We start from the raw sequence: 13,497 nt of genomic DNA on the forward strand, positions 1-13,497 counted from the left end.
GCCTGTGCAACCAGTAGGGGTTCAGTTTTGGAAACAGAATGTCCACACATCTTAAACAGTACCTACCCTTCCAGGAAGAACAACTGCTTTAACCACTCTTGATATACCGAGGTCATACAGACAGAGGACACTTCCTTCTGCATCTTCCAATCCAATTAACAATCCGGTTCTCTTCTGCCAAGAGAACTCTTTCACAGCTAGGATTATAGGCGGCTCATCATTCACACCACTGAACCTATAGGCAGACAGCCGCTCTCCCGTCAGAGAATTTACTACCTCGAGTTGTGGACCACAACTCAAGTAAGCAAGTCCATTTTTCCCTAGAAGAAAAGCAAGCAAATATGTTGCTTATTTTAATATTGTATGTACACAACACAATTATAAGCTTTTGCATGTATAATAGATAGCTCATTATACAAAACTTTATATGATATCTCCAAATTGAAATCTAAACACTTATAAAAGAATGGTCCTCAATTTAGTCAAATAAATTGAACTACTATCACAAAATTAACCATTCAATAAAGGAACCATTATTTCATTTACTCTTAATACATACCTTAATACAGAGATAAGGCAAGTAAACATTCATATAGTTAAATAATTTGCCCAAAGCTGCACAGCTATAATACCAACCACAGCCAGAAGTGGGACCCCAAGTCTGTCTAATTCCAAAGCTCAAATTTTAACTACATTATACCTTAAGAGTTAAAATACGTGTCGTAAAATGTTAACACATGACTTTAATCCAGAAGAGTTCAAATTCCAACTGAGACATAACTAACATAATAGGAAATATTACAAGCCCTTCTTGGCCCCTTACTTGTTGTGTTTGGATTTTAATCTGCATGCAATGTAAAGTAACTACAGAGTATTAAGCAGGACACTGACAATTTGATTTACGCTTTTAAATGTTCCTCCAGCTGCTAAGTAGAGAATGAACCACAAGGGGGAAGCACAGAAAAGCAGGGAGGTGATACTTATGCTTGATTGGTTGCCATTAAGAGGGAAAAATTGACGGACTGAAGGTTCATGTTAAGAGGCAGAACTAAAAGGATCTGCTTGCTGATGAATACGATATGGCTCCCTGGGTGAAACAGGAGAATCAGGAACAGACTCTGAATTTCCCCTTGGGCTGCTAGATGGATAGCGGTAATTTTCACTACTAAATCTGCAATGTCTCTCATGCATCTAGGTAAACAGACAGCTGGATATACTAGATTATGGCAGAGGGTAGGCTACAGGGCCTAGTGAAATAGCATGGCACAGTGGTGACACAGAAGGCATGGGTTCAAAGCTCAGTTTTGCCACCTGCACAACTAAGATCAAGTTGCTTCACCTATTTGATTCTGAACTGCATAGAACAGTGACTTTGTCGTGGAAAAGTCTAATACTTCACCTTAATAAAAAGTCGTCACAGTGCCTAGCATGTATTTAATACTGTTCCTACTTGTAATATTCAAGAGAATAGCACTGTAAATAGCTAAGTGACCAATAAATATGCTTTGCTTGTCTGCCTGCTAGGAAGGATGGCTGTGATATTCACTTTCAGCAAAGTCTGCTGCAATAGCTTTCACTAAAATGAAATCTGTAATTTAATGGCTTCTTTGGTACGGTTTCTGCTGTATTATATAATCCAAAACATATACTGAGATCTTGTTCAGATTAATGGAATTACAGAAATATTTTCTACATATTTTGTCTTTTGCAGGGCCCTAAAAATCAGAAATTATCTACTCATAAGACTGTTTAGGTTCTACATCAAACTCAGCAATAAAAGGTACTAATTATAAAGAAAAGCCAGCTGTATGTTATTTCTACTTTCCAAATGTAGACACTCAGTACTAAAAGATATAAAATATGATACTTTTAACAAGAAAATAAACTATACCCCCCAGAGAGCGACTGAAAACGTGTTCTCGAGTGTGTATGCTATTACACCTGTAGTCGTAGATGTTAGTATGTTTACGTAAGACCACTCTAAATAGATTCTGCTTCTCGTTCACCGTAAAGAAATCTCAATAGATGTTTATCAGTATCTTACAAATCAACCAAATCAGTACATTTTCAGCAGCATCACTTACCTGCAGCAAACTTCCCACGAAGTACAGACTCTAATGTTATTTCATCCTCTCCCAGGGCTTCAATGGTCACTTCTGGGAACTGCAGAAGATCACTAGTCACTTGTGCTGCTAAGTCTTGCATACTTCCACTGGAATTTTTTTAAAAGATATTATTATGATATATCTCTACTATCTCCAGCCAGAATAAAAAGAAAAAAAAACACACAAAAACTTAAAAAATTAAAACTAAAATCTGATTATGAAATACGTATTATGTGCTTCTGGGTTTGAGGTATTCTCTCCTAAGAAAATTATTTCCCAAACAGCCCAGGAGAGTAAAGATTCATTAAACCAGTTGTTCTAAGGATATATACATGATTACCTAGAATTAATCTTATTGCATGACTCACTCTGAAAGAACATGTCACACGCCAAAAATATTAATATATATTTGAGAAAAATTACTACTAAGGTAGAAGGGGAGAAGTCCATGAAAAAATGTCCAAACCCACAGTAACCTCAGGTACTGAGTTTACTGTGTCTTTAAATAGATAGAAAAAAATTTTAATTATCCTTCATTTCCAATATATAGAAGACTAGATTCCTTGAATGACTCCCATTGTAAACAAGCAAAAAAGATGGTTACAATATCAAAGTATTTTTTTTTCAATGGTTAATGAGTTAGCAAAGCCACAAGTGAAGAGACAGCAGGAAGACTAGCAAGCTGGCTTGAGCCTTGAGGATGAGCTACCAAATCCAACCCAGGTGACCCTGACCTTGTTTTCAGCACTCTGAAGTCCACAGAGGAAGAAGACAACGCTTATGGCTAACAGAGCCAATGCAAGTAAGAGGAGGTTCCCCGCCCCACCACACTACATTAAACTCCATAAGGCGCCATCGTCAGCATAAAGGTGAGAGGGAGCACCCATAGTGCAGGACAGAAGAATAAAGCCACCTAATTTGACCTTGGCTGTAAGTCTCTACTCGGAAAAATAAAACTCCCCTCTTCACACATATTAGTGGCCAGAATTCAAGCTATGTTATCTGAAAATATTCAGATGAAGATCCAATGAAAACAAACCTACAGTCAAAATAACAAAATAGACTTAGGATATCATGATCAACAGCTAGTTAAATTATAAATTAGTCTGTCAAAGACTTCAGATACTGAAATAATCAGAAAATGGTATGTTTAATATGCCTAAAGATTAAGCTTGTGAGGCAGAACCTTTAAAAATTAAAATAAAAATGGTCAAGTGGATTTGAAAAAAAAATAGAACTTCTAGAGCAAGAAATTAAATAAGTTTAACTTAATGGGAGAAACTCCAAGGAGCAATGAGAATGTTGCAGCTACATGCAACAATATGAACAAATACCAGAATATAACATCAAACAACAAAAGCAGAAAATACATTTAGAATGATTATAATTTATTAAGCTACAAAGACCATAAATCTAAACAAAACATTGCCTAACAAAAAGAACATATGTAGCAAAACTACAAATGAAACAAGAAAATAATGAACACAAAACCCACAGTAGTTACTTCTGAAAGGAGAAAAAACAGATTAGAATAGGAAGAAATATACATGAGACTCCAAGGTAATGGTCAAGTTCTTTTTCCAAAACTTGGTGGTGAGTACATAGGTATTCACTGCATCGTGGTTCTTTATAACTTAAAAATATTCCTTTGTGCCCGCTCAACAATTAATAGACAATAGAGGGAAAAGACCTACCATGTTTATTCAGAATCCCCTCGCCCGCCACCAGTGTAACACTAATAGTAAAGAACAAGCTAAAAAACAGTTTGATATACGCTAGTTAATGGACAAACAGATGAATGAAACAGATAATCTAGACACAGAACCACCAACATTCAGTAGATAATAAAAAGCCTGTTTAGATATTTCAAATCAGAGAGGAAGTATGGACTATCCAATTAACATTATTGGTACAATTTGCTTTTCATTTCCAGCAAGGAAATTACATACTGGTGGAGGGAGAAGTTACACACGTTACCCACACCCTCCTTTAATATCTAGAAAAATGTGTGCGCACATGTGTGAGTATGTGCACATCATGAAGCAATACAGAAGAAAGTGAGTTAAAAAAATCCAGAGATTTCTAATACCCTGCAGTTTGGAAAGAAGTAAACTGAAGGGGTGAAGATAATTTTAGGTCTAGAAGCCTTTAATACAGACACTGCCGACACCAGCAGAGGGCCATTTATTAATCTAGGACACTGGGCTGCTTTCTTGGGAGAAAGGCATTAAAAGTCCAAAGGTATCTTTCTAGCAGGAGAGTGATCCCAGATACAGGTCACTTCACCAGGTAAGAGGTTTCCCAGCAGGGACTAGGCTCAATTGTAACACTCAACCCAAGTCACTTTCATAGAAGAAAACCAATGCCATCAAACTGAAGCCTGTGGTAAAACAAAAGTATAACAAGCCATTCAAAAGACCTTCTTAAAAACCAAACAACATTTTTTAAAAATTGCACTCATTTATTTTTACAGAAAGGGGAAGGGAGGGAGAAAAAGAAACACTGATGTGAGAAATACTGACTGGCTGCATCTCCATGTGAACGCACAACCCGGTCATGTGCCCTGACCAGCAGTCAAACCAGGGACCTTTCGCTTTACGGAACGACACCCAATCGAGCCACACTGGTCAGGGCCAAATGAACACCATTTTTAAAAAATGAAATAACTGCTGTGTTAAAACAATCCCTGTGCCTTAAATTTTGTTTTATTTTTCCCACAAAATTAATTTTCTAGAAAATAGCATTTAGTTTATTCCATTTCATAAAATTAGTCTCTGTGTGAATTCTTCTCTGTGCATCTGCACACACAGATGTCTGAAATAATTACAAAAAGTCAGACTGTTTACTTTTGTGATCCAAATTTGGGATGACCTGTTTCTTTATATTTTTTTGGTACAACCTGGATTTTAAAAACATTTTTCATTTTTATAAAATAATGACAAATAATTTTTAAAAATAGAACTAAAACTGAAACAAATAAAACTTTGAAAATACAGAAGATAGCAATTTTGAGACAGAAGAGCAAAGTCTGAGGAATCACACTACCTGATATCACTTACCCAAAAACTCTGAGGACTTAGCTCAAACAATGATTCTCCGAGAAACTTTCCTTGATCCCCAAACCCTCCCCTACCCCCACATCTACGTTAAGTTATAACCCTATTTGTTCCCAGTGCATCTGGCACTTCCCCAGCACGTATGGCACTCACCACACTGTAGATGCCTCTGTGTCCCCGGCCCGACTGCGAGCTCTCAGGAGACAAGCGTGCACCTCACTCATCACCTGACCCCAGCAGTTCCCACACTGTGGGGAGGGCACAAAATACTGGTTAAATACATGAATAAATGATTTCCTTCTCCTCCCCTTACCATGCAGCATGTGTTTACCAGAAACTGCCCACTTCACAAAACAAAAAAGAAACACTGCACTCCTATCATTTCTATACCCAAAGACTCAGCCTTTGTTAAATGGCAGATCTCCAACTAGACTGTCTATGGTCTTTCGACCTCTAGCTTGTTCTTCCTTGCCATTCTTACTCTCCACTCAAAGCTTTAACTGGCAAGTACTTAAACCCTCCCCACAAAAAAATTTATGTGAAAATAATTTTTTAAAGTTAACAAAAGATCAACTTTAATTTTTGGTTTAGTGTATAAATGCTATTTTATAGATTAAAATGTGACCAACTGCCTCGAAAAACTTAGATTCATCACTATTAACTCAAAAAAACTTTAAAAATTATGTCTCAGAATGCTCGGTCATTAAGAACGAAAATCTTTTGCCCTGGCCACTGTGGCTCAGTTGGTTGAAGAGTCATCTAATAGAACATAAAGTTGGGAGTTCGATTCCCAGTCAGGGCATATACCTAGGTTGGAAGTTCAATCCTGGTTTGGGGTGTGGATGGGAGAAAATCAATCAATGTTTCTCCCACATTGATTTTTTCCTCTCTATCTCTCTACCCCCCACCTTCCTGCCTCTCTAAAATCAATAAACATATTTTTTAAAGTAGAAGTCATTTTATTATACAAGACAGATCCAAAATAGTACTATAATTGGGTTATAATTACTGTACTATATAGCCAATGGAAAATAATGACTATTAGCCTGAAATACACAACCTCAGAAGGTCCTAGCAGTCCTTAGTTGCTAAAAGGACTGTATTTACACAAATTGATCACATCCTTCTTTCTTAGTATCTTAGCAGAGAAGAAATTTTTAAACAAATTTAGGCAGGAGAAGCCACAGTCACTGGTATTATGTTGTTGCCTCCTATATCCTTGATAAAAACCAGTGTGTGTGGCGGGGGGTGGGGGTGGGGGTGGGGTGGGAATGGGGATGATGGTTTCAGGGTGATTCAAGCTTACTTACTTTCTGGTGTGCAGCCAAGTTCCTAACAGACCTGGACCAGCACCAGTCCACGGCCTGGAGGGTGGGGACCCTTGGGTTAGAGCATCACCCCCATACACTGAAGTTGCCAGTTCAATCCTGCCAGGGCTCATATAAGAATCAACCAATGAATGCATCCATAAGTGCAACAACAAATAGATGTTTCTTTCTCCCTCTTCCAAATCAATTTTCTAAAAAGTTATTCAGAAAATGGTCTTGCAAGCAAAGCAGTGGGAAAATACAACCAGCAATAAGTGGGGAAAAAACAACCAACAGAAACAGTCCTAAAAATGACACATAACTTAGAATTAGTAGATGAGGATAATTAAAAATAAGTTATTCTAGCCTTTATGTCCAAGAGAGAGGAAAGCATGGGCATGTTAGTAAGATTTGGAAGATATAAATAACACTAAATCAAATCTCTAGAGATGATAAATTCACTGAATGAGACTGACAGATAGACATAGGAAGTTGTAGTACATAGAAACATCCACAGTGAAAACTATCTAAAATGAAGCACAGAGAGAAAAAAGGCTAGGACCAGGAGGAAGAAGACAGAGCTGTAGCAGAACATCGAGTGCCCTAATATTTGTAACACAAATTTCCAAAAGGAGAAGACTGAAACAGTTGAAATACAAATGGCCAAATTTTTTCCTAATTCGATGACAACTCTAACCCCACAAATCCAAAAAGGTCAGTGAACCTCAAAGCATAAGAAACATGAAAAACCTACCAAAATTTTTCAAAATCAAAGGACAAAGAGATCTGAAATGTAGCACCCCACACAAAGTAACAAATATGACAGTGGCAAGAGGCTTTTCACTGAAAACAATGCAAGCCATCATATGACAGTGAAACATCACATTTTAAGTTCCAAAAGAAAAAAGCTTTTGTGACATACAACCTCTAAAAAGTGACTTACAAAGTTTCAACTTCTCAAGGTCTAGACAGGCACAGCAAGAACAATGTGCTGGCTGCCACTGGAAACACTGTTTGAGTATTTTCTTGACAGTGCACATGGATTATATCCCCTCCTCAAAACTCTTCAATGACTCCCCGCTGCACATTAAAAGTAACACCTTCAGCCAGAGGCAATCAAGGCTCTCTGCAATTTGGAAGTCGCAGATTATCTTTACAGCGTTGCTTCCCAAACCACTTATTTCATCAGTATGCTACAGCCTACCACTTTTATTCTTTTATTTATGCTGTTTCTGCTTCCACCTCCATCGGACAAAGCCCATCAGTCACACATGAGATTCCCAGTGTGGTCTGGATACAGCATCATTTCCTATTTGATCTCATCTCTAAGACCACTTCTTTTCATCTTTGTGTTAGTAATCCCAAATGTAGTTTTTAAAATTCATTACCTGTGTTTGTCTGTCTTTTCCATTATACTATGAATTTCTAAAAGGCAAAAATCATCTCTTATGCCTGTGAATTCCAGAGGGTCACAACGACTTGCAACTAACAGGTTATAAACATGTGGTAAATTAGGACAGTAAAATACTAGCAGGGACAGGAATAGACACATTAAACAATCATTTCAATTAAAGAAAAAACCCTCAATATTCTTAAAACCCAGCAAGAAAACAACCTCATATAAAAACTGGCCAGGGACCTTAGACACACATCTCAATAAAGAAGATATACAGATAGCAAACAAGCACAGGAAAAGATGCTCCACATATAGTATGTCTTGAGGGAAACACAAGTTAAAACAACATCAAGCCCTGGCCAGGTAGCTCAGTTGGCTGGAGTGTCATCCCTACACCAAAAGGCTGCAGGTTCCATCCCCAGGCAGCGCACAATGGGAGGCAACCTACTGATGCTTCTCTCTCCTCTCTAAAACCAATGAGCATATCCTTGGGCGAGGATTAAAACAAACAGAAGAACAAAACAAAACAACACCAGATCAAGAAGTCACAGTAGCTTCTGTCCCGTCTGGAGTGGCAGCAAGCAGCCTCAGGCCTTTGGCAATGAGACAAGCAGACCTGCAGGCTGAAGAGTAAAAGTAATGAATGGAGCTCTGAAAGGAATTAAAGGTGGTGGCTGTGGACTTTGAGAAAAGTAATACGAAAACCACCCTCTTAAGATGTTGAGTGTAACGATCTTCGTGATGAAATTTCTATAAATGGGACAGGCAAAGCCTTGTTTCTGAGGATGAAACAGACCCTCCAGAAGACATTAACCAGCAGTAACACTGTATCAGCTGCCCTGGACCCAAAGTGGGACTTTTCTCTTATGGCTACAGTGTAAGACACAGAATTGAACTGCTTTGCCTGAAGCAAGTGAATCGATTCCTCTCCTGTCATATGTGATTGCCGATGGTGCCAGACAGTATCAGTGCGGCCTATTGTTAATTGCTAATGTCTGTAAAGCAATCCCCCCAAGAAAGAATCATTTCAGAGCTCTTTGGACTTCATCTCCAAAAGCAGCCCAATGATTCAAGTGACAGGGAGTTTATCCCAGCAAATCGTGGGCAGTTAGTGAAATCTGGATATAACTAACAACATTCAGAACATCACAGCTTAGGTGATCTGGGCATTACCTGTGTATTGGCAGAAGTGCAGTGACTGTAAATTGAAGGTAATGAACATGTGCATGCTCTTCTGCAGGAAACATGCTCAGCCTAGAAAAACATTTCCTCAGAGTGGAATTCTATTTAGCCGAATACAGAGCCCTGACAATACCAAACGCTGAGAAGGTGTGGAGCAACAGAACTCCTTCACTGTTGGTGGGAATACAAAATGGCGCCTGCACTTTGGAAGACAGTTTGACGGTTTCTTACAAAAGATAATCGTACCATATGACCCAACAACTGCAATCCAAAGGAGCTGAAAACATGTCTATACAAAAACCTGCACATGGGTATTTATAACAGCTTTATAATGATCAAAACCTGGAAACAACCAACATGCCCCTCAGTAAATAAATGGACAAACAGCGGTACAATCCGTACGACTACTCAGTGCTTACGAAAAAAAAAAAGCTGTCAAGCCACGAAAAGACATGGAGGATGTTTAAATGCTTATCTCTAAGTGAAAGAAGCACATCTGAAAAGGTTACACACTGCATGATTCCAATTATATGACATTCTGAAAAAGGCAAAACTGGAAACAGCAAAAAGATGAATGGTTGCTAGGGGTCAGCAGAGAGGGGGAGATGAACAGGCAGAACGCAAGATTCATGGGCAGTGAAACTACTTTGACACTAATGGCGGATACATGCCGTTATACATTGTCCAAACCCACAGAATGTACACCACCAGGAGTAAACCACAGACGATGACACATCAATGAGGGTTCAGCATCCATTCTGATTGGGTGGGGGAAGCTATGCATGACTACAAGCAGAGAATGGACTATAGTGGAAATCTCTGTACTTCCACTCAATTTTGCTGTGAACCTAAAACTGCTCTAAACACTCAATGTTGGGCCTAACTCATTTTTAAGTATACTACATTGTTTCAGTTTCAAGCAAAGCAAAATTACTAGGAAAGATTAATACAGGATACACATCCTCAAATGTGGCTAAATTCCACTACAGAATATAAAACTAGTTGTTCATCTAGTTGTTCAATAATTACACTGCAACCTATACTGAGCAAACATTTCTACAAAATATCTTATGTGCATATTTACTTTTTCTTTTTGACTCAGAAAGACAGTTATGATTTAAATGTAAACAGTGGACCCAGAAACTTAGAACTTTTTAGCAGGTGATTTTCCAACTTAATTCAAGCATTTACTAACTGCCAAGTACTTTTAAAACATTGTACTGGAAAAGGAATGTAAGGGCAGAAAGATCACCTACTTCCTGAACTAAAGGAGGTACATTCTGAAAAGGAGATACATACCCAGTAGAATATCAGAGAAAATCAATGCCACAATGGAGGTACTCAATACAGATGTTGTGAGATCCCAGGAAAGACGTGGGATACAGAGGAATGAAAGAGTGCACAGAAAAGATGGTATTTACACTAAAAAGGATTTGAATTTGAGATCTTGAAAAAGGTAGAGGTGGCACTCCAGGCTGAAAGACATCAGCAAAGGAACCTCAAAGTGCATCTTCAAGAAAACGGGCCCAGGATCATCACTCTGGAGTAGCTGAAGTGCAGTGTGCGACTCGCTCAGGCCGAACAGAAGAGCCTAGTTGGGTTACGGAGACCACGGTCCTAACCCGGACAGGTAGGTAACGTTCCCAGTGAGGGCTTCCCAAAAAAGGTTCAAGGTTAGGAAAGAAACAAGGTCTGGCTTCCTCTCAAATCCAGAGGCGTCTGGCACAAAACCGCTGTGTACGAATCTTTAGAAAAATAACTACTGCTGTTCTGCACATTGTGACACTTTGGTACTAGGTTACTGAAAGATCAGGATCAAAAAACGACAGTACAGAAAAGAACGCGGTCTTCTTCCAGCGCTTAACACGGAGCACCTCTCCAGCACCCGCGGGAGCTGGGCTTGCTGTCCCTGGCTAAACACCACAGAAAAAGGAAACCTATCCTCATTTCTTCTCTCCCCACAGCCCCACTCAGTGAACGTTCATGATAGTGGCTATTTAAGTCTCCTGGCTCCTGACGATGATTTGAGAATAAAACGAAGTTTATAGAGTTTCCAAGAGACTCATATTTTACCCTAAAGGACCCAGGTTCTTCCAAGTATTTCTCCAACTGTCTATTCAAAAAAGAAGAAGAACAGCTATTACAAATAAACTCCCCACCCAAAAAGTCAACCACTAATAAAAGTTACTATCCTCGAGTTCCCAGGTGGATGTAGGGCACATTAATACCCACTCGAAGGTGTACGGTTATTTTAACTCTCCGGGCCCTTAACAAGAGCCAGTTAATTCCCACTTCAAGACGCAGGGCGGTTTTAAATCTCCGTCCCCTGACCCAGCCACCGCACCTTTTAAATCGCGAGTCAAACTTTTTCCCCCCCTCCCGCCCTGGACTCACCCGAGCCAAGTCCAGCAGCATGTGGAGTACAGACCATCGTACAACCAACTCAAAACGCCTTCGGGAATCCCCGGGGGAGGAGATCCCGTCCAGGTCGAACGGCGAGACCGTGAGGACCTGGCTGCCATCGCGGAGTAAACCCCGCAGCGCGTCTCCGCCGCCATGTGCCCGAACCGCAGCTTACATAAGCCGTGCTTCGAGTGTGCCGCAACCGCCAACGCTCGCGCTCGCCCCCTCGGGCCCGGCCCGCGGCCGCCCGTTGGGCGGGTAAAAGCCCGGCCTAGGCCGGGCACGCGGCGGGCCCCGCGGGCAAGGCGCGGCGAGACCCACCCGGGCGCCGCACGGGGCCCAGGCCGCCCAGACCCGCCTTCCGCCGCAGGAGCCCAACACCCTCCTCCCCTTCCCCCTACCCCCTACCCACCTGAGAAAGGCGGGTGACCGAGCCGCCGGGGCCGCCGAGTCCAGTGGGGCGCGAGGCGTGAGCTCCTCCCGCGCGGGGCCGTCACAGCATCTCCCGGGAGACACGATCGCCACAGGCAGGAGGCGCGCGCCTCCGCCGCGCGGAAGCCGCTTCTCTTCTCGCGGGCCTCCGCCGACGTCCTCCCTGACCGACCACCTTGCAGCCCGAGAGTGCCTGCGCCAGCTGCAGGCCGGCTGACCGCTCGGCGGCTAAAACGCAGACGCTGCCCGCGCCGCGGTTCCGGGTCCTCCCCCACGCGACTCTGCCTCCTCCGCCTGGACAGCGCCGGCCCTCCTTTGCGCAGTACCCAGGGCAGACGGAGCGAGTCCCACACGCCCCGGAGGGGAGGGAAGAAGCAGTGCGGAGAGGGAGGGGAGACCGAAAGGAGATCGCGGCGCGGAGACCTGAGTTCTCGCGATTGTTCCGGCTCCGGGGGTGGGGGCGTGTTGCGCCGCGGGAATTTTTAAACGCCGCGAGGATGGTGGGGGAAGAAAAGGGAGGAAAGGGAAGTAAGGTCGGGAAAGGCAGTCCTTTACATAAAATAGAATCTGCCCGCCTCCAAGGAGCTGAGGGGAAGAAAGACTACGATTCCCACAATGCCTTGCGCGCTGAATGGCTGGGGCTACTAGACTCCCGGGCCCTGAGCAGGGTCGGGAATGGTAGTCTTAGGCTAAGGTCGCGCAGGGCCGCCCCGCCTGCCTCTGGATCCCGCCGTGCGACGTCAGTGGCGGGAGAGTCGCTACGTTATCGTTCAGCCGCGCTTGCTGGCGGACAAGTGATAATTTTTTGCCCTCCTGGCAACCCCGTTTGCCCTCGGTGTTATTCTTTCTCTGTGCTACTACTTCTGGTGCTAAAGACGAGCACCAGACTAATGCGGGAATATCCGAGTGTGCTTTCCAATCAGTGTTACCTGTTTGGTCACTCTTGAGTTTTACTATGGAGCTTTTTTGTTGTTGTTTTGCTGTTAGTATCTTTGAAGCTTCATAAGCGTTTCAAACAAACAGATGTGGTATGTATAGGTAATAGTAAATATTGAATACCAAATAAAAGGATTATAACGTGAGGTAGGGACGATTCAAGCAGCCCGATTTTTTTTTTTTTTTTTTTTAAGGAATAAAGCAGCAATTTTCAACAGGTGTGCTATGGCAGACACACTAGTTTGGTGCAAGAATTTTTTTAAGGTTATTTGTTTTTAGAGAGAGAGGAAAGGAAGGAGAAAGAGAGAGAGAGACATCAGTGTGTGGTTGCCTCTTGCACACCCCCTACTGGTGTTATGGCCCACAACCCAAGCATGTGCCCTGACTGGGAATTGAACTGGTGACACTTGGGTTTGCAGGCTGGAGCCACACTGGCCAGGGCAGGTTGATTTTTTTTTAATCAAAAAAAGTTTATATATTTTTTGAAAAAGCTTATCCTCTCCTGTTAACCCTCTCATGTTTTTTGAGATATGCTATCTTTTACAAATGTAATTTTTTTCCTATAATTGTTTTTTAACTGGCAGAAACCTCTAAGTGTAACATACTTGTTTGCAAAAGGTACTGACTGGACAAAGTTGGTGCAGAGAAGGAGGTAAAAGAGGTTTTTGGTTGTTTATCTT

At 41.7% G+C, this 13,497-nt stretch overlaps 1 protein-coding gene across 4 annotated transcripts in view; it reads right to left on the bottom strand.

Annotated features, from left to right (window-relative positions):
* Nucleotides 1-12,281, bottom strand: part of AHCTF1 (AT-hook containing transcription factor 1) — a 67,591-nt gene extending 55,310 nt beyond the window's left edge. The window contains exons 1-3 of one of the 4 annotated variants that reach the window (XM_028531096.2): nt 11,441-11,636; nt 2,085-2,212; nt 67-320 (exon numbers count right to left, since the gene is read on the bottom strand). In XM_028531096.2, the coding sequence (XP_028386897.1) occupies nt 67-320; nt 2,085-2,212; nt 11,441-11,604 (546 nt within the window). In that variant the 5' untranslated portion in view covers nt 11,605-11,636. Of the gene's footprint in view, nt 1-66; nt 321-2,084; nt 2,213-11,440; nt 11,637-11,861 lie in introns of those variants that run through there. The other 3 variants (XM_036016102.1, XM_028531097.2, XM_036016103.1) reach the window with 3 other exon arrangements.
* Nucleotides 12,282-13,497: the final 1,216 nt, after the last annotated feature.

Source organism: Phyllostomus discolor, chromosome 15 (genome assembly GCF_004126475.2).
Source record: "Phyllostomus discolor isolate MPI-MPIP mPhyDis1 chromosome 15, mPhyDis1.pri.v3, whole genome shotgun sequence".
Taxonomy (NCBI): Eukaryota; Metazoa; Chordata; class Mammalia; order Chiroptera; family Phyllostomidae; genus Phyllostomus; species Phyllostomus discolor.